Here is a 22,027-nt window from a genome sequence, read left to right on the forward strand (position 1 = left end):
GAATGTCTGGGAACTCCCCAAACTGCTGTGTGTCAATTTACCATTTTTAACGGATTACAAAGACCTCTTCCTAGATGTATGGGGAAGATAAAAGCCTTTTATTTTATGAAGATTAAAAACACAGTCATTTTACACAAAAGCTAAAAAATTAATAACAAAGGAAAACAGACTTCCTAATCAGGAGATACACTTCACTTACTTGATACTAAACACCATATCATGAAGTCAGTTAAAATCATTCCAGCACTGATGAATTATTCATTGGCTGGTTGGTTATTTTCATAGGTCTCCTTAGAGCTTCAGTAGTGACTATAGGTTTGCTTCTAGATGTAGCGAAAATATCCAGTTGTTTATAGCAACAAATTGGAAGTAAGGGAGAAAGGTCAGTAACACACTATAGATGTAGTTCTACGTAGCTACTCCCACCATGGTCAGCCACTGAGACAAATCACTATAGGAGACCCCCGACACTATCATAAATCATAGCTTTCTGTATCTTTCCCAATCCTACTTTTCTTCCTAGGCTCTCTCTCTCCCCCGCTTTCCATAACAGATGCAATCATGGGTCTGTCATGGATCACAAAATTAACCTATGCCTGAACACCAGATTCTGGTGTTGCCATGTTTAACATTTTCCTAGTTGATTCCCACAGCAAAATCCAGGACTCAAAACAAAGCCCAACAAACACTGGAATACTTGGGGCATTTCAGTGTCCAGCATGAGTTCAAAAGAATCCCAGGCTACAGAAGGAGGAGATATCTAAGCTTGGCGGTAAGAAATACTGAGGATTGGGAAGCCTTAACTCCCAGGGCTGTATGGGGCTTTGTCAGACCTTGTTTGTTGGATGAACCCTCAAGTGAAGCTGTGTAGGACGTGGTTAGGAGCATACCTTTCTTCTCTTTGCTTTTCTGTAGCTGAATAAAGCCAGCCAGTCACAGATTCAGTTTCCCTCAAGCAGCCAGGCATAATCCAAACTTGTTTACCTGCCTAGTGATATATATTAATTACATCCCGGGGGCTAGTGATATACAATACAGCATTCAGACTATTGGCATCATTTGATTAGCCTGTGTTTTGAGTGTTAAACACAGCAGAAGAAAAGCACCTGAAGTTTTCATGCAGTCTTCTGACTTCTCCTACCTTCACACACTGTATTGGAATGTCCATGGAATTTATAACTTAAAATGGATTTGCTATTGCAAGTAATAATATAATAAAAACATGGTATGAACTTTTTGTAATCTTGTAAATCGGAAGCAAAATAGATCCAATTTGAAAATTAGCTAGCAGTTTAGTGTTTTCTCTATTTTCCTAATAAATATATATATGTAAAAAGTTATGGAACAAACATATTTAGACTTTGCTCCATAGAAGTGTCCAGTAGTACCTTACAACAATATCTTTTTTATTGGCTGTTCTTTATACCAAGAACTTAAATACTGCCTTCTTCCATCCTGAATGAAATGCAAGGGTAAAAGAAGACAGGTTCAAAATACACTGAACAAAACATATGCTATAAAACAGAAACAGGTAAAAACAGAATAGGTAGAAATAGGAAATGAAATGAGCTTGTGTATTGTGTATTGACCATGTATTGCACACTTGTATCCATGTGAGATCATGTCTGATATTTATGGTTTGTCCTACCCACTTTACGTCTCTTTAGCCTCCTTCTGCACACCACACTTGGTGAGCTGCAGCCTTGCCTGTCTCCCACAGCCCATTTGCTGGTCTGTATTGGCTGTATTCATACAGGGGGGCGAGCACTCTAAAGAGCCCATTCTTTCTGCTGCACTCTTGACATTCAACTCTTTTTGTTGAATTTTATTTTGAAATGCAGCTCATACCACACCTCTTTGCTTTTATATCTTACCTTTTACACTAAAGCATCTACTTCTCCATGCTGATGCCTGCATCTGCAAGGGCTGTGGGCTATGCAGCATAAAAAAGGGTTAGACATTCACATGCATTGTGAGAACATATTGTAGCATTAAAAAAAAATGTGTATGATAAATAAAAAGCCTGATGCTTAAGGATACATGTGATAAGGATAGGAAGACTTTTATCCTGTGGGGTTATTATCACTAGTAGAGATTTCTTCTGCAGTTTTCTGATCCAGCTGTTTTTGATGATTGTTTGAAGCAGGATACAAGACTTAGATCAAACACAGGTTTGAACTGGTTCCAGCATTGCAATTCCTCTGTTCCTAGGGTCTCTATCCCTAAAAGGTAAAACATAAATAAATCATTCTTTATACTGCAGCGATAGGACAAGGGGTAATGGGTTTAAACTTAAAGAGGAGAAGTTCAGGTTAGATATAAGTTTTTTACTGTGAAAGTGGTGAGGCGCTGGAATGGGTTGCCCAGGGAGGTTGTGAATGCTCCATCTCTGGGAGTGCTCAAGGCCAGGTTGGACAGAGCCTTGGGTGACATAGTTTAGTGTGAGGTGTCCCTGCCCATGGCAGGGGGTTGGAACTAAATGATCTTAAGGTCCTTTCCAACCCAAGCTATTCTATGATTCTATGATATTTAATAATCAGAACTGACTCTTAGTGACTATTACAAATATATACTACTACAAATATATTACAAATATGCATATTTTGCATTTCTATGTCTGTTTTTTTTCCCTCTTTCAGGTTTTTCTCAAACTACATATGTGAATGAGGATTAGTGGTGACAGTTTTTTACAAAAATGATGTTGACACTCCTGCTGCAGGAGCTCTCAGCAATACTCAGCAATTACTTCTGCACATCCAATCTCCAAATCAATCCAATTTACTCCTGTCTGCTCCTAAATCAGTTCTCCCATCAGCCTTTTACAGTTCCCCTGTATCATTATGCCTGCTGTTTCCTCCTCTTTCAGGGAGGCTGCAGGCACAGTCAAGATGCTTTGTTTTCCAGATTCTGGATAGAGAGAGCAATAGAGACGTGAATTATTCTTTGTCTTGTGACTATTTCAGTATTTTTCCAAGCCAAAAGTTTTCAGAGTTTTCTTTTTGTCTGTTTCTGATAGTTTTTTATTCTAAACCAAAAAGGGACTTTTTCCATTTTTTTTCCTGCTGGATTGAAGAGGCTACAGCCTGACTGTAACTCTCAGAGCATTTGTAACAGACTAGAACTATTAGGGTGCTCCTAGGGTATTTAACACTGTTAGACATCATCAAATGGAGACTAGAGTCCGGAAACCTTGAGAATATTAAGTAGGATAGTTCTCCAAGTTCAGGTCCAGAGAAGAGAACCTGAAAGTCTGACTATCCCCAAACAAATGGTATGTTTATCAGATCCTGTAGCATTCAGTATCTATTCACATTAGCATAAATCACTTTTACTTGGAAAGTGCTCTTCCAGTCTTGGGAGATTGCAGTCTAAAGACAAGCAGGCCTTGGATGAGGATAGTATTTTATGATGCACAGAATGCCCCTTGTGACAACCTGCTCAGGGACAGTATGTTGTTACCTCTGGGTAGATGCTGTATTTCTCACATTTCCGTGAGAGAGCCAACAGGAAATATTTTCTAATGTTCCAACCAGAAGTATCCCATTAACTTACAAATCAGATAAATGGATAATGCCAATAAAGGTTCTGCATACCTTCTGGGCAGTTAGAAGCAGATTAACAGTGTTGTTCAGGACGCACGCCTACTGCACGGAGAATTACGTTGGATTAAAAGTGTCTCATGGACACATTGTCTTCCCTATGACGAAAATGGGAGATCAGACTTTATTATAACTCCTCCATTTCTATGCAAAATTTTTGGAAATTTTGCAGTAAGATTTTACCCTTCAGAATTTTACAACTTGCTGCAAAAGAAATGCCTCTGTCAAGTGCTGCAACAATTGCAGAGTAAATGACTTAAAACATCATCACTAGACAAGCTTTAATCATAAAATTTAGACATTGGGTCTAGGCTAGTAGGGAAGTGTGAATAAATCTCATGGAAGGTGAGGGCAGAGCCACAGCAGAAACTCACCATCAAGCATGGTTTTGACCCTGCAACGTCAGACCACAAGGACAATTGAGTTAATTAATACAAGTCTTTATGAGCTCTTATGCTGGTTCATCCAGTCAGCCTAGTTGAGCGACCTTTACTTTGGCATCACTTGATGGCAAAATGCTGAAAGTAGCATTTAAGCCAGCTTTTATATTAAATGCACATGTATCTACGCATGCAAATACACACATACATTTACTCAGGTATGCTTTGCTGATTTCAAGGAATAAAGGACCAATCTGTCTCAAAATTTTCCTCATATGGGGGAAGATAGCTACCACATTCAGCTCCTGACATTGTTACTGTGTTATTAAATATAGGATTACAAGCTGTTAAATTCAAGGCAGAGCTAATGGCATAGACACAGAGACATAGCTTGAGAAAGCTCACCCTCACCAACATCTACATATAGCATTCCTGAAATGTTATTAGTGTCACATTGTATGTCCCATCCATGTTGGCCTCACAGCATGGTACAAAACTGAAGGTGGAACTGGGGTTTGAGTTTATAGAAGGGCTATTCCCTGAAGACATAGGGAAGGAAGCCCCTGAAGACACAGAGAAGGAAGCCAAGACCTGTGGGTTCTCACCTTCAGGGGTTGGGGACACTGGGAGAAAGGCCCTGCCCTGAACATGTAGGTAAGGGTAGTATGCAGACAAATCTGCTGTTAGTTTCTTGCCATGCAGATTTTCCCAAGTTTGAGGTGTGGTTCTGGCTTCTTCCTTTATTGATGGAAAAATCCCAGAAGAAATGCGTAGGGAAGAAAATCTCCCTGGAGTAGCTGGCACAGCTCTGGCTGTGGGGCACATGCCACAGCCAGAGCTGTAAGCTCCAGCATCAGCGTAAGACAATGGGTTTCTACCTAGGGAGAAGCTGAGGGGCCAGCACCGCTGCAAGTGTGCTTGTGAAAATCTGGTGAGGTTAAATCCCTACAACCACTAAACCACCAAACCCCTTTAAAAACCAATGCTTGTAACAGGACCCCTTTCAGATAATTTCTTACAGCTTTGATGCCCAACATCTTTCGCAGCAGGACCAGCCATTGCTCTGAAATGGTATTTCTCATTTCAAGAACCATTTCCTACCTTTATAATACCAAACTGGCAGGACCATTCCTCAGGTGAGTTTATGCAGGAATCTGTTTCTCCAGTCATGTGAACACAAAGTGCTTCTCTCAAGAATTACCATAAAATGAACTAGAAAGAAACCCCTTCATTTGTACCTCCCTGTTATCATATTTTCCTTCCCTGTAAGATTCCCAGGCAGAAGAGATATTTAATGATCAAACATCCTAACTGGCACTGTTTATTCCTAAAGGAAAAGTGCAATAATAAACCAAGAAGTACTTCAGTTAAATGATAATAGACCAGGTGCCACATTTTGCAAGCTAGTAATCTGTGGATACCAGAGGATTATTAAAAAGAACTAGATACCTTGTCTGCTCTTACTGTCACATAGAAGACAGTACCTGGTGTCAGTTTTCCAGTTGGAATTATACCAGTAACATAAAAAAAATGGTCCTCCACACTGAAAAAGGCACTTGGCTGCTGCCTACTGGTGTACCTGAAGCTTCAATTCCAAATGGTTTGCAGCCTGGAAATGAAAATATCAGACATGTATCATGAAAATATCATGTATATGTATCTATCATGGTACAGGATCTATCATTATACTCTTTGTATCATATATCATATATATAATGCGAGTAAGGTCAGCAGTGAGCCTGACAGCTTACATTTATCTGTAAGTAGAGGAACAGGAAAAGAATAATTATCGAGTAGCTTTTATTTTTCTCAACTTCTGAAGCATTCAGATTGACAACAGGCCCATGGAACAACTGATGCTCTTTTGCCAGCTGCCTTCAATAACTGGTGCTATTAAAGTTACAAACTGTGCTTTATATTGAAATTATGAACTGTGTTTTATAGACGGCATGTACAGAGACAGTTCACCACCAGGTGGCGGATATTCCAACTTCAACAATTTCAAAGGCTTAAGCGGACCCAAACGGCAGCAGTGATTTAAAAAATACCCCTTACCGGTCAGTCATACATTTTTGAAAAGCAAACTTTTTTTTTATTATTATTTTATTTATTTTATTTTTTAGAAAAGACATTCCTCTTCTAGTTTGACCAAGTCCAAGGACGTGTGGGATGGATGCTACCATGCCCCAGGATACAGCCTATTGATAGTTTAAGAGATTCTGTGTTATACAAGAAGTTTTAATCCTCAGATAAATTCGTGTTGATTAAGAAAAAAATCGTACCTTTTTGTTTCACTAGGGACCTTCCTAGAGAGAGTAAATATCTAATCCAACACTTGCTCATTTACACCTGTACTCCTCTGTAAGCTAAACCCTACATGGGACAAGTAATTTCTTACCAGACCAACCATGTTGATTTAGGATAATGAAATTGGTCCACCAGAGCATTCATGGATAAAACAAAAGGAAGAAAATGAAAATACTGCCATGGCATTTCAAGAGTGCTTAATTTACTCTAATAAAGCTACTAAATCCTTCCTGTAAGAGAGAAAAGCATCATAAGCAATTTCCACATGATGGGGTTTCTTTGTAAGCTGTTCATTTAAGCTCAGTACCACAATTTTGTGTGGTTGTGTAATGCGTTACTGTAAATGCTGCAAGGCAGGAACCATTTTTTTCCTGTACTTGTAGAGGGTTTAGCATGCTGGTACCGACAAAGCACTTAATCAAGTAACAGAAGGTCATTATCACAACAAGTCAAGGTGCTTGACAGACAGTTTAATAAGCTTTGAGAAGCAAGTGTTTAGTGAGAACAAAGTGGGAGCTGAGAGACAACCATGAAGTGAATGGATTCTTAATGAGTATATTAACTTCCAACAGTCCTAACATTTCATAGGCCCTGTGATATGAAATGGACTTTGGATAATATAGCCTGAGATTTGATTTTACTCTTTCACTCATTATCCACCTGAAAATCCTGATTACTGACAGATCAATTGAAGACCTATTCTTAGTTTAAGTCCAATGTATTTTCATGACTTTTGTAATCTTTGTCATTACAATATTTTGCATTTTTTCCCACTAATAGTTGCCATCAAAAAGTAAGAAAACAACTACTTTTCTAGGTTATCGTATCTTCTACATGGGCTAAAATGACTTGGGCGCTGCTTAAGCCAAGACCTATTCAAGTTATAGTTCACCCTGTTTTATACATCTTATTGGTACTTGCTTCACTGTGCAACTGCAAAATATATGCAACAAAATTTCTTTATATTTTACAGAACTCTTCCTCAGTATGCTTTTGAAAATTAAAACACAGAACTTGTCACTGGACTGTAAGATTACACAAAGTGTGTACAATGGACACACTTTAATCTCAGCTGATTATCTGATCTGTGTTCCTCTGTTCCCATTTCATTTAACATGTGGCTCAGGTCTGTTGGATATACTGAGAATTCAGTTTCATAAACTATATATTCTGCACAACCCAACTACTATATGGCTCATGGTTATGACAGCAATTTAAAAAATGCTATTTTAAAGATGTGCAATACCCACAGTGTTTGTTCAAATATATTTGCTGCATAATTTCACAAATTATCAGACCATCAAAATATATGTTTTGAACATAAAACCAACACAATTAAAGAAACAAACCACTGCCATTTAATAGCAACAATCTCACTTTACAAGATAATAATGATGGAAAATGCAAAGGAATCTGAAAAAGAATGCAATTAAAAATGACCCATTTAAGACAACAGAGAGTTCAAAATTAAATAGCACGATAATTATAGTGAGTGGAAATTCTAACCAGAATGTTTACTTGATGCAGCATTCTGTTTAGTAAGAGACACTGTTAACCAGCACTTACTGACACCTGACAAATACTATTCCTTTAAAGCAGTATTTTTCTGTTCAGTAACCTTGCACAGACAGGCCCCAGAGACAGTTCGCATGTGGTCAGTAGCAAAATTCCTAAATAGAAGAGGAAGGATGTGGAACACATGATGAATAAACCATAACTTACTGCCAATATGGTGACTTCAATATTCAGTGCACTCCACAAATATTATTATAGATTTCTTTTACAACATACACCACTTCCAAACATAAATCAAAGCAAAACAGAGGTCAAGTGACTTTGTGGATGGAGAGGAGAACTGGCCTGGCAACTAGGAAATCAGGATTTGGTTGCTGGCTCAAGCCCAGATTCCCAGTTAAGACATTCAGTAAGAGAGAAATTACAACACTGGCCTCCTAAGAAAACCTTGAAATATACTGAACCCCCCCCCCCCGATGAATCCAAGTCAGAGCTTATTATTAAAAATTAAATAGGAACTATATAATACTTTCTCTAATCACTTTGGAGACGATGTAATAATTAACTTTATTAAGCATGACTGCTGCTAATGTTGCATAAAAATAAACATGATAAACTGAATGTATATGAAGGATTCCACAACAGTGAATGTCAAACTTTGCCTTCTTTGAACCCAATTCATGAAGAAGTGAGAAGTGTGCGATGAGCACCCACAGAAATCTCAGAAAGAAAACTGGTCCCACAGGAAGCGTGACTCCACAGCAAATTTTAGTGATACCAGGATTTCATTTCCAAGGTCTTCAGTGATACTTAAGTAAATAGTTATGTATTTATCCAGACAGGGAGGATGCTTTTCTGAAAAGTGGTCTTAATTTCAGTATTGACTGAAGTTCATGAGAACTGCATAAGAAAGTATGTAAGTCACACAAGCATAGATAAGCACAGCGAAGTGAAACCAAAGTATTTTTCTCATTAAATAACATAAAATAATGTGATGACTATCAACAGAGGAAGAAATCCACAAAGGTATTTTTTGCAGTTTATTTTCAATTATAATTTTTGGATAACCAAGCAGCTCTGTATGGAGAAAGCACAGAAGAGTCATTCTGGCACTTTTGGATAGTACATAATTATTTGTTTTTTCTTTCCCAAAATTTTTCTAGACACATTCAGTCCACTTGCTCGGTCTATAGTCCATTTGATATGAGCATGATTAGCTCATATGATTCCAGAGGAAACTAACAATATATACAGTCAATGAAACTATCTTCTTGGCTACTCTGGGCCCTTTAAAATGACTTCTAAGTCTATCCTGGCTAAACAGAATCCACAATATACATGATAGCTACAGAATACACTGTATTGAAATGAGGAATGCTCAGCACAAAATGGGACTCTTGGCATGCAGCTTAAAATAAAAGACAGAAGTTCAGAAATTTATAAAATCTCAAATGGGGTCAATTAAAAGGAGTTAGCAAAAGAAGGGACTGTTCATTGTTACTGTAAAAAAGGCACTTTGAGTAAATGGGACCAGAATTGGAGGAATCTTAGTCGACACAAAGTTCAGTTTGGTTTCATAAAAAGGCTTCAATGCTAAGGGATGCTACTCAAGTTTCCTGCAGTTTTACATTAAAATAAATTGCTGAGTAGTTTATAATAAAGGACATAAAATGTTTACAACCAACTTGTAAAATTAAGAAAGCATAGTATAAGCAAAATATTACTAAAAGCAGCAATGCATAGCCTTTCATTGAGATAATGCACGATTTTGGACACCATGTGTCAAATTCTTGTTTTTAAGATACTTTCAGTAGCATTATCAACATAAAATTGGCCTACAAAACAAAAGCTTTACCAGCTCCCATTCATAAGGAGATTGAGGTCATAAACCAACCAAAACAACTTGTCAGTATTTTCAACATCCTGGATGACCAATATCAAGTATATGGAATAATAATCACACTCTTTGTTCAGCTATCTCACTGGAGGCAGCTGTTAAATCAGAGGAATGATTTTAATTCTTTTCTAACATTTACACAGTAATGCATTTAAGTTCTTTCAAATGTTGCTCACCACAGTTTGTTTTTCTCTTTTCTTTCCACAACAAAACAAAAAACAAGAAAGGAAAACAAAAATCAAGCACTTCCACAGAAAGAATATTTGGCAATTTTATACTCCACTGAATGGTGGATTTTCACAATAGCTCACTTCAGGTTGAAAGTCATTAGTGGTCGTTCCTCTCGCTTCTGCCAAGGACTCTTCTTATCTTCACCTTGGTCATCTTCCTCATCCTCCTCATCCTCCTCCTCATCTTGAACTGACGTTCCGTGTTCAGGACTAGTTAATGGCTCTGGTTTGGTATCCACAGTTCTTGTTTCCTCCTGCAGGCTGGGCAGCTGCACACCACTTCTCTTACTCGTGCCTTCTAGTAGGCATCGTAGAGCATTGTCCTCAGGGCTACAAACCGCTGTTCCACACTCACTGCCACTTTGGTCCATATCATCCAAGTACACAAGCTGTGTGTAAGCTGTGCTATCTGAAACCTTCCGCTCTCTCTGCTGGTGCTCTTGCACTGGTGGGTGACTCTGTGGCGCAGACAGATGATCTCCTCTTCCCTTTCGAGCAGATTTTGGTTCATTCATGTCAACGCCAGAGTCCAAACTGGCATCGTTACTCCCATTCCTACCAGCTCTTTGGAGATCGATGTATGAATGTCTAACGTGAGCATTTGAACGTCCATCTAGAGAAACAAACCATGCTCGAGGATGAGGCAATGGCTTTCCACCTCCTAATTCCATCAAAGCCTTTTCTGTAAGAAGCTGCACTTCGCTATTCATTTGAGCCAGGGATGCATCATTGAGTGAGGCAGGAATGGAAATAGATTCAGACATGGAAGCATTCTGTTGACTCCACTCAGCTGCACCTGCATCTTGCAAATGTTGCTGAGATATTGCTTGGGATGCTAGCTGCTGGGGTTGCAGCTGTTGTGGGGGGTGTGGAAAAAGCCGTGCGTGAGGGTTAGGAAGCTCGGCCTGAAGTCTTTCTATATCAATCTGCTGGTCAGCTGGGACAACCAGTGGCTGGCTAACAAAAGGATGCTCTCCTGGCAATTTCATGTAATGACCTGGGATTACCAGTGCAGGCAAAACTTTTCTGTAAACACTGTCATTGACTTGGTCAACAGAATTGCAGCAGATTAACTGACCTGGTCGAGGGAAAGATGTAGGTCTTTCAAGGTGATCAACTGAACGAGACATCATACAATCAGTAGGTCTGCAGTCCAGCAGCTCTTTTTCAGGGGCTGAAGGTGTGGGGTATATTTGTTCCTGAATATTGTATTTACTTCCAGTAGCAATATGATTCATAGATACTTGAATTTCTCTTTCTTGCTTTTCAAATAAGGGCTGAGACAGCATAGCATTGTAACTCCTCCTATACTCATCTTTGAGAGGCGACTCATAGCCTTCAGCTGTTTCTGTAGATTTTCTTGTCTTTAAAGGAAAACTATCTGCTGACTTGTGGTAGTCTTTCCTTAGAGACCCACTTGGAGTCAGGTCATCCAAGGAAATTCTGCTCTTGTCTTTCTCCTTCTCAGAGAGCAGCTCCTCTCGGGAGCTGAACTCCTGGGAAGTGCTGAATGAGTGTTTGAGCATAGGTGTATGCATATCTGCTTCTCCACTAGGTGATGCCATCTCCATGTGGACAGCACTGATTAATTCCTTTGCACCTGAGTTTTCAGTGTGTCCATTGCTGGCAACGGACAATCCGCCAGGAAATTCTGACTCACGACGTGAAAAGATTAAATTTATATGGGACATTGAGGTTGCTTGATCCTTTTTAGAGGTGTCCAGTGCTGTTGAAAGCTGCAGTTTCTTATGATGCTGACGTGGTCTTAAACATTTTCTTCTACAAAAGCCAGTAAAAAAAGAAGTTACACGTTTATGACTGTTTTATACAGAAACAAGAGCAGCAAGTGTGTTTCAATGGGAGATTTTTAAGCACTGATTAGTATTAGGGGAATTGTGCTTTTATTACATAACCTAACAATTAAAAGCTTATTCCAGCAGAGAAGATAAAATTAAAGAATAACTAATGTCAATTGGGAAATATCTCAAGCACCAATTATAAATTGGAGCAAATGTCTGGAGGAGGCAAATACCAAATCGTTCATTAATATACACTTGCTGATAAAAGTTTAACATTCATTTTAATGTAAGGCCAACCGAAAGATCACTTGCAAATATGTGAGGTGTCCCTGCCCATGGCAGGGGGTTTGGAACTAGATGACCTTAAGGTCCTTTCCAACCCTAACTATTCCATGATTCTATGAAATGTGTAACAGGTACAACAACAGACATCTTGTACCTATGCCCATGTTCGACAGGAGGCTTTAGAACATCTTGTAAGAAAATCACAGGTACAGATGCGTATGATTCACTCAACTCCCATCCTACCAAAGATTGTACATGTTGCGTGTAATCAGGAATGTATGAAATTTGATTTCACTGTTTCTTTCTTTTTCAAGCCTTTGCTTGCCTTCCCCCTCTCCCAAATTCCCAAAGTGAAAAAGTTTCAGTACAAAAGCTTGTAATTTGACAAGCACAAAAAACCTTCCATTTCCAACACAAACTAAGTAACCAGGTTTCTGAATCTTACCTGCAATAATACAAAAGCAGACACAGCAAGACTAGAAGTATGAGAGCCATCCCTCCTAAAATTGCCAAAAGAAACATTGTGTGATAGCTGGTAATGTCGTGAGTTACAACGGGACCTGGAGGGCCAGAAAAGAGAATTTAGACCTGTAACAACCTGCAAACAGGGAGCGGACCAACACTTAAACAGAGAGCGACATCCACCCCTGTTATGAGGGTGGTAAGTGAGCAACACTGCCACTCATAGCCCTGGTGCCTGTTGAGCAGACCATCTCTGGATCAGGGAGCAAGTCTGTGGAGAAAGCATGTGCTGGTTTTCATGGCTGCGAGTCCAAATAGATCATTCTGTGGAAAAGCAGTTAGTTTCAATGGGAGTATGCGCCAGTGAAAGCTGCCTTCCAGTTCCTGATGCCAACACAGTGCACCAAAGCTCTCATCACTGCAGGAAAAAGCATTACAACATCTTCCAGCACTGTAATGCATGCAGCAGCCCTGTGGCAAACAAATTCTCTTTAACAACATTTGTGGTGCTTTGCACTAAACAGTACGTACAGTGCAGTACAGGATTCACTGGAAGATGTGTGGTGCTCTGAAGTCTAGATCAAGCCAAGCCAAGCAGATCTTCAGTAGCTTTAAAAACCAGGCCACTAGTGAAACAGTGTTGTAATTCCAGGTTTCAATAATGCTTAGTAAATGTTCTAACAGACGAAGGAATGCACACACATGAACAGCATCTGTTCACAATTATGCATGTGGAACCCTGTTGGTTTGTAAAATCCTTATCATGGTTTTGAAACAAAGGCCCAAATGTTCATCTGCAGGCAAGGAGGTACAGCACCAGCTGATAGAGTAACATGCACATATTGTGAAGGACAGCCAACTTGGCCAACATTCAGGTTCTAGATCATGAGGTTTGTAAAACCTCATCTGTGGATCTTGAATTGTCAGCAGAGCCACTGCTAGGAATACAATGCTCATTTTTGCCCATTTTTTGAGATAAGAAATTAAATAGATTCAATGAGGAGATAAGCAAATACATTAACCTTATTAAAAATAACATCAATTATATGGCATTTGGGAAATACAAATATTTATACATTCTGGCCCACCACTACCTTTATATAATTGATTGATACTGTTGCTTCAGGACATTAAGCAAAAAGAAGAGATGAACCACTTGAATTTTTTCATGAAGGTATTGTTCCCATTACAACAAAGTTTTAGGAACCCAGATCTAACCCCGGGAAAGAAGGAAAAGTAAAATACAAGTAGAAATTCTGCTGTACAAGTGAAACTGCAAGGACAAATAAGCCTTCTGTTAGTGTTACACGCCTTCTAACCTTAGCGTTACAGGAACAATTTCATGGCTAGTGTAACTTCCTTGTAGTCTGCAAAATGTCTGATTCAGAGCAGTTGCTTTTTCTTGAAGTACAATTCTTTTGTAAAGTTCCATTAAATTCAGTATGACAGCTTACCCCGATCTGCACCTGCCTCTGAACTCTGCTCACCAAGGACTCAGCTGAACATTCCAGCAGTTTCATTTAATATAACCTCAGATAAAAAGCTTGCATATCATGGAACAACTTCATGGCATATACAGCAGACTTTAAAAACAGTCCTCATGCTAGAGTTTGTTTTGTTGGTTAGATATAGTTTATTTAGCTTGCACAGCCAAGGCAAGAATGTTTTCATTTCTACTGATTTGGTTTTCATCCAGAAAACCTACTAAAGAAAATCTGGAAGAGGATGAGGTGTTTTTTGTTTGATTGACTGGCTCTTTTATACAGAGAGGTATCTCTGGTTATTGGTGGCTGAAGAACTCATACTATGAAATTCAGGCAGCCACAGACAGAAAAAAGGAAGAGCAAGCTGCAGCATTAATGATCTCCATAGGCATAGAAGTACATATAATGCCTAATTCAAAGTGATTTTCTGCAGTTATGCCAAGAGACTTGCAGATGGACGGTCAGCTGGTCTCCTAATGCCACTCTGTTAATACACTTTCCAGAACTTCTATGCCAAGTTATTTGCGGTGTGAATTAATCGGTCACCAAGATGATGCAAAGCATAAGTCCAGGCAAAATGGGCATCTTCAGTGTAAAAGAAAAACAAGTTGCAATCAATCAATTAACCAATCAGACCATTAGTAAACATCTAACCCAGAATGATGCTGGTCTTAGGTGAATCAATTTCTTTGAGAATTTCTGTGCAGAAACATCACAGCATGTATTTTTCTACCTGCTGCAACACCAACACATTGATGTTATAACTCCCCTTATTTTCTAGCAATGGCTCTACCAGGCAGTGTTGACATAAATGCATCAAAGCAGGAACACTTTAAAAAGTTTCCCATTTAAATGGCTCAGAGATTTTGAGCACAAGGGTTGCCCCCCACAATCCCCAAAAGATTTTAGCCCTTTACTTTCAGATTTCTTTTTTCTAATAATCCATTATTGATCAAGCTGTGGCATCTCAGATGGGGTCATTCTGAAAAACATAAACATTATAGATGAATAAATAATTACTCAGTGCTGTGAACATCAATAAAATTTAATTCCATCTTACCTGGGACAGTAGGTGACATAGCTGCAACCCAGTAGCCCAGCTGAGGTGCAATGTAAGTCCAAGTTAACTGATTTCCTTCTTGTTGTACAAGGCCCAAACTACTCTTCAGCCATGTCCCTGTAAAGTTTGTAGGAAGGCGTTACAGATATAGTCATGCCTTCCTCTGCAAACAAGTGGAAAAATAAATAGTGACAAACCCTGCAGGGGTTGTATACATTGCTGTTAAGTGGAAGATTGTGCCTTTTTGTCAGTGGCATTTGAGAGCTTCCACAAGCAGACATCCCCGTGGCCTTCTCAGAAGCTTTGTACAGAAAAAACATTGAAGATTAAATAAAACTAAAAATATCTTCAAAAAGGGTTAAAAGACAATTATTGCTGCAATATTAGATTCCATTTTGCAAAGAAGGATATTCCTGAAGCTGATTATATGTAGGCAGCCCACTTAAAAACTGCATTTCAAGAGACATCACATCTCCCAGACCACATGCGAGTTCTACACACCACTATTCTTTCTATGAGCTCTGGCTGTCAGCTTCTGAGGGCTGAAGAAAATACTTACACAAAATGTGAGTTTTCCTATACAGAAACCAAGCTTATGAATATTATTGCCAATTCACGTAGAATTAAGTTGCACCATCACTTTGATTCATTCAGCATGTGTATACACCCAGGAATCCTCTTTGATAATAGAGGATGCGTTTTTTAAAACATGTTTCTCAAAGGAAATGTAAAAGATTTTTTAGAATTACCAAATGATCATCCTGAAATAAATAAGACTGGCAATTGTAAAACAACCTGTTTAAGTTCATATCGCTCTTAAGTAGTCCAGATTGACAATCTACACCAATTGAGAGTTGTTCTATTTACAGAAGATAAATTTTGTTGCAAGAACTGGGCTACAAAAAACCTTTGTAACTGAATCAGATGTATGCCTTTTTGTAATTCATTAAGACCTCTGATTCTGGGGCTGCAGGAGAACAAAATTATCATAGTTTCTGATGTATTAAATGTCCAGTATGGCTTGTAGACTGCTCCCATATGTACTGTCTCTAAAAGAAACACAGAATTGCTGGCCTGGACACTGAGAGCAGTTGCTGCGAAGCCACCCCTGACATCAAGCAGTGTTTCCAAAGCTGCAGTCCTGGTCTGGCATCTCCAGTGGGTGCCGTAACACAGGACATTAATTCACTAAAGAGGTTCTTCACTTTGGTGGCTACTACCGGTACAGCTGACCTGTGTACAGAGAAGGGATAAATCCCTCTGCACTTCTGTAGCACAGCTCTCTGTTTTTGTGCATTTCCCTTACTCCAACTGCTCACTGTAAAGGCAAGCTGTATCTTGTACTTGTGATTCCCTTTCCTTCAAACAGTCTCTGGCATGTAATTCCTGAAACAGTGCTTTTCATCAGATGTCACTTAGGACTAAGACTGAGCATTTGTGGATGACAGTCATGACAACACTTAGCAATGAATGCAGAAGAGATGCTGCTATTGTTTTGGGTTTTTTTAATACCTCTGATACCCTGATGATTTACTCTGTATTCCTTAGACTGTCCATTTGTGCAAACCCTGTAAATATCAGAATGTCTTTCGTAAGTATTTATTTTCTCTCTACTACTGACTTGTCCTATGTAAGCACACCCTTAAAGTCCACCATCTTTGGCTAAAAATAAACACATTTACATATTGTTTATGTTTGTTGTTTAGTCTGGAGAAGGGGGGACCTTATCACTCTCTACAACTACCTGAAAGGAGGTTGTAGTGTGTGTGTGGGGGGGAGGTGGTGGTGGTGGTGGTGGTGGTGTCAGTCTCTTTTCCCAAGTAACAAGTGATAGGACAAGAATTAACAGCCTCAAGCTGTGCCAGGGGAGGTTTACATTGGATATTAGGAAAAATTTCTTCACTGAGAGGGTGCTCAGGCATTGGAACAGGCTGGCTAGGGCAGTGGTGGAATCACCGTCCCTGAAGTGTTCAAAAACCATTTAGATGAGGGCCTCAGTGAGAAGGCTTAGTCATGGACTTGGCAGTGTTGGGGTAACGTTTGGACTTGATGATCTTAAAGGTGTTTTCCAGCCTAGATGATTCTGTGATTCTATGATACAGTGAAAGATTTAGAAAAACACATGTTTGAGAGGATTTCTAGATCTAGGTGACTAATATTGCCAGACAGTGACTCTGTATTTGCAACCAAACTGAATTTGTGGGCAACAGGGGAAAGGAATTATGGATGTAGTTTTCAGCTTTCCAAGTATTCTTTGCAGTCTGTACAGGATAGCTATAATCTGCTATTTCATAAAGAAAGTCACACAAGACAAGTGATTTTGATTCACAGTACCAAAAGGACCAAAATCTGTACAGATCTGCACATATGGCATCCATAGCTGTCATATCAGAGCACAAAGAACAGAACTGAATTGTCCACAGTTATGTGTGAAGGTTCTGGAAAACCCAGGAAAAGTAGATTTATTTTCTCCACTAAGATGGCCACTATCCCTTCACATTTTCTACCCATGCACTTTTTGGGAAGATGTCATTCATACTAAACAGCCCTGAACCACAAGGTGAGAAATAGCCCATAGGGTCAAAATCTGCTTCTAAAATGTCATTTGTAAGAAAACTCCTGTAAGCTTAAACTTTGTAATCTTTTTCTGCACATTCTAGACAACAAGATTGTGCACTAACTATTCAAATACGCAACAATGTGAAACAAAACTTTGAAGACCAAAAGAGATATAAAAGTGCTGATTAAAAACAGAAGAATGGAAGGACCTGGGTGATGAATTCATCATGCTTCCCATACTTACCTTACCATCTCTAAGCCCTTTACATTTACACACAAGCAGAACAAACATGCCATGTAGCAAAGTTCATTACCTCTGCACTCTATATAGCTACCTCACTGCGCAGAAACTATTACTGATTCCCTCACTAGGGGGAACTTGTGTTCAGCTTCCCTTATTCACATTGCACTGCACTCTAATGAACACAATCCTCCTAACGGCTCTTTAAAAGCCTTTTGCTCAGTAATACTCTGCTTGCATAATGCGGTGATCAAGATGCTAACAGAGGCTGAACTCTAATCGCTGTGAGCAGAGCTCAGCTGCCATCCTGCCAAACAAGCAGCAGCTCAGATTGCTCATATTTTAGCAATGAAAGGAATCCCTGTATTTGCAATGGAAGCAAACAATAGTATCTACTGTACATGATCAGTCAGGTTTCATGCTTGTCTTCTGCTCTTTTAGGTCACCCTTTTTTGCTAACCACTGGATATACACAAGAAAATGTACGGGTCTGTATAACATTAGAGAAAAATGTAATTCGCTCTTTCTCTTATGGACAGTGAAGAATTTCAAAAGACTAACAAATATATCCGATATTGGTAATGGAACTTTTGTTGATGATAGCCTACACATCAGTATGTGATGACTGCTAGAAAAGAACTACGTTTTTAAATGGCACTCTCCCGACTTCCTTCATCAAGACAACACCAAGTGCGGGTTCCCGGGAACCATGGGTACACATCATCAACTGCCTTTTTTAATACCTTCTTGGTCCAACATTTTAGTGATAAACTCTCCTCTTATACTTTCACCATATCTTACCAATAGTCCACTAATAAAACAGAGCATCCTCCCACATGATGGGATAATGAGAATAAAGAACTTCATCCTTGAGGACAGCAGCGGCAAAACAGGTTCGAGTGGAAGCAGTTGAAACGCAAAGTCCTGTACTGTTTCTTATGCGACCATATAGCTGTAAGCCAGCATAGCATTACTGGAGGGAACTGATATGCCTTTGGTATTCTCCAAATCCATCGCAACATTTCCAAGACTCTCTCATATTTCATACTTTATAGCTTCTAATATCCTGGTTGCTTTTCAACTATGATTAAACACCAAGCGGAGTTCTTGTAGCTTACTACTTACAATGCCTTGCTTTAATAACTAATGCTGGACCTTCTACCAAGCAAAACCCAGCCACACTGTACTTTCTGGCCATTGCTCCTTGTGTTTTCAAGCTGCCTTGAGTAACCACGACTTCATTGCTGTGCAGCCTCAAGAATGAATTCCCTATCCTGCCCCAGATTTTTCCTTGAAGGGTGAAACAAGATGTTTTCCTGTTCTAAAAAACACAGCTGCCTATCCTCTGTGTCCTCACATACTTGCTCTTGTAAGCAAGAGAGGAGACTGAGGGGCCATGAGTAAAGGACTTTTTCTGTCCTTTCCTATCCACTAGCCTGCAAATGGAGTAAGGGCAAGCAGCATTCATTTTGCTCTGTGCAGGCAGGATTACAACTGCAGAACTAAGCAGTAGGATTTAGGAGGGAAGAGAGATCTTACCTCCCTGCATGGCTGTGTTGTGATCATTTAATTCATTATTCTCCAAATATCCCGTAACATCTACTTCCTCCCCATACCCAAGGCAGCTCGATCAACTGGCTTTATTGATTATAAAATTTAATACATGATGTGCAATAATTGTTAAGTAACAAGCAATATAGGATTATAAATAAAAAGCAGTACAGATAATTGATGTAATAGAACTGGTAATTTTTGTTCAAGATTGTGTACTTACAAAGAAAACTTGTCAATGCATCTCTGGAGCAGAAACAGCAAGTTCAGTATAGTTTGTAAGCACTGTATGATTTGGGACAGTTTGCCATTAATTCCTAAGAAGTGCCTGGTGCTCCATGGAAAACTTCTATATATAGAGACATTCTTGCTTATAGATCATTTTTACATTTCTCTGCCTCTTTTTCCTCTATTGCTGCTCAGTGGAGCCAACATGCTGATCCAGGATTCAAGTCAGGGGAGCTGTCTCCTGGCTCAAACTAATGGCAGGGGGAGAACCAAAAAGTTTCTTAACTCTTTCCTTACTAAAATTATATTTAGTGCTACTGACCTTTTCAAATAAATGGTGTCATTCAACAAACTTTTAAAAAAGCCTATGAAACAGCTACCCAGCACTCCTTCCTATACAGAACTTAAAACCAAGGCAAGAGAATTACCATCATTGACACTACAAAGGATATAAAAATGAGAGTACTTTAAAAGAAATACAAATCAAAAAACAATCAGATAAAGAAAGCTGAGCTCCATCTGGCCGCAAAAATACCCAAATATCAGAGATAAGTTGAAGATTTCAGCAGAGCAGGAGAAATAAATTCTGCTATAGAGAAGCATCTTGATGCTTTGCAGTGACTTTGATTCTGATGAACATGCTTATTTATCTCAGGCAGCTTTTAGGACTTGCCAATGGGGCAAGAGAGGGTTACAAGTAAATATAACGGCAACAGGTTTGCACATTAAATCTTCGTTTCAACACACATTCTCCACTAAAAATGTCTTTTTGTAATTTGATCTAGTTTACTTCTAAATCAGATTGCAAAACCACACTTTCAGCAAGGAGGGTGTCCAGGTGGGCAGCTACTGCAGAGAAGCCATCACAAAACAGCTATTCTAGACTATTTTCCTGCACAATCAGGTCACTACACGCATGGCCAGTCTACCAAGAAAAGAGACATCCCGTTGTCTTCAAAGATACTAACTATTCAATGTGGCAGCTTGCTGGTTCCAGGCAGCATGAATGGATCTGCTTTTGTAGCACAATGCCTCTGAATAAGACATTGCTTCCATATTCTAAAGGTAGGCCTCATTATTTTAAATTAATCTGTGGTGAAATCCAGGGAATCATGCACCTCTCTGGCTTCCATGTGTGTGACTCTGCATGCTAACAACCTTGTGCTGCTCCAGCTCAAGCAAATGGCAAACCTCTGACTGGCCTACACAAAGCAGAACCACACTTCGTTTAGGCAGGATTGTCCCACCAGGCCACCTGCTCTAGAGACACACTTGAGACTCCTACTGAAGTCAAGAAGAAAGGAGACAAATTCCCCTCGTGTGTGCTGGCTGTAAGGGAAGTTTGCATGCTGGCGCCCCAGCACACAGTGCGACTCTCTGGGAGGATGTACAATGCTGCTTACTTCAGGTTGAACTTTCTAAGCTGACCGTGTCAGAGCCTCCCAGATCATTACTGCTGCAGTGATTTCTGTTGACTTTGACTGTGACTTCTTCCTATCACTGAGCAAAACAGTTCTGGTAAATGACTGTTCAGAGGAGCGTGCCGTAGCCAGCAGCTTCCCCTAAGGACAGTCATAAAGTCTAAATATTGCTAGTGTTTAAATATATGGAAGCTGTGGTGTTTTTTTCCATGGATTACTTTTACATGTGAGCTTTTGGTAAGAAACTCTTCCACTGATCAAATACTGGATGCTATTTGTTTCGTTTAACTGGCAACAGCATCATCCGATCCCACTCAAACAGGGAACCAAAATTGTGCTATTTACAGCATGAATTATTTCCATCCAATAGGTTTGACAAATAAAGAGGATTTAATTAGCCAGAGAGCAAATTAAGCATAATCCCATTATATGAATTTATTTTTATTCACAGGATTACCTTCCCTGGACAAAGGAGTTTTGGAAAGAAAAGAAAGATACTTATAACTGTACAATTAAATAGCATAGATGTTTTAAATAAATATAATGGGAAGTGTTTTGCTTTCAGCATGGATCTTTTCTACGCTGTTTATGATGTCTTGCAAGACTGCTGTTGCCCCTTTCTTGGGCAGAGATTCATAGTTACATGGCGATAAACGTGTCAAAAGGAATGAGGCAGATTGTTAAACAGGGTGTGGGACAGCAAAGGATATTCAAAACATACAGTCTTTCCAGGACTAATTGATTTAGACACTTCAAATGGCAACGTTGTTACGGAGGTTAATCAAGGGCAAGTTTGTGAAAATAACTTCCTAAAGCATGTTCTGACATACATAAAATGCAGCTTTTCATTCTAAAAGCTGAAAGCTGCTTATCAGATTTCTTCTTCCAACCGAAAATCACCTCTAATCTGCATCAGCACAGGAAGTTTTACTACAGCAGGATAGTTTTGGGGTTTTTTTTTGTTTTACCTTTGTCTATTTTCTAGAAAGCAAAAAGCTGCTGGAACTGG

The 22,027-nt window shown here is 39.3% G+C and overlaps 1 protein-coding gene across 4 annotated transcripts in view; it reads right to left on the reverse strand.

Moving 5' to 3' along the window:
• Positions 1–8,827: 8,827 nt before the first annotated feature.
• The window catches only part of FAM171A1 (family with sequence similarity 171 member A1), a 96,744-nt gene continuing 83,544 nt past the window's right edge, over positions 8,828–22,027 (reverse strand). For 3 of the 4 annotated variants that reach the window (XM_065666473.1, XM_065666470.1, XM_065666474.1), the window contains 3 exons: positions 15,019–15,135; positions 12,458–12,572; positions 8,828–11,707 (listed from right to left, as the gene is read on the reverse strand). In XM_065666473.1, coding sequence (XP_065522545.1) covers positions 10,006–11,707; positions 12,458–12,572; positions 15,019–15,135 — 1,934 coding nt within the window. In that variant the 3' untranslated portion in view covers positions 8,828–10,005. The remainder of the gene's footprint in view (positions 11,708–12,457; positions 12,573–15,018; positions 15,136–22,027) is intronic. The other variant, XM_065666472.1, reaches the window with a different exon arrangement.

The sequence above is a fragment of the Lathamus discolor genome, chromosome 2 (genome assembly GCF_037157495.1).
Source record: "Lathamus discolor isolate bLatDis1 chromosome 2, bLatDis1.hap1, whole genome shotgun sequence".
Lineage (NCBI taxonomy): Eukaryota > Metazoa > Chordata > Aves > Psittaciformes > Psittacidae > Lathamus > Lathamus discolor.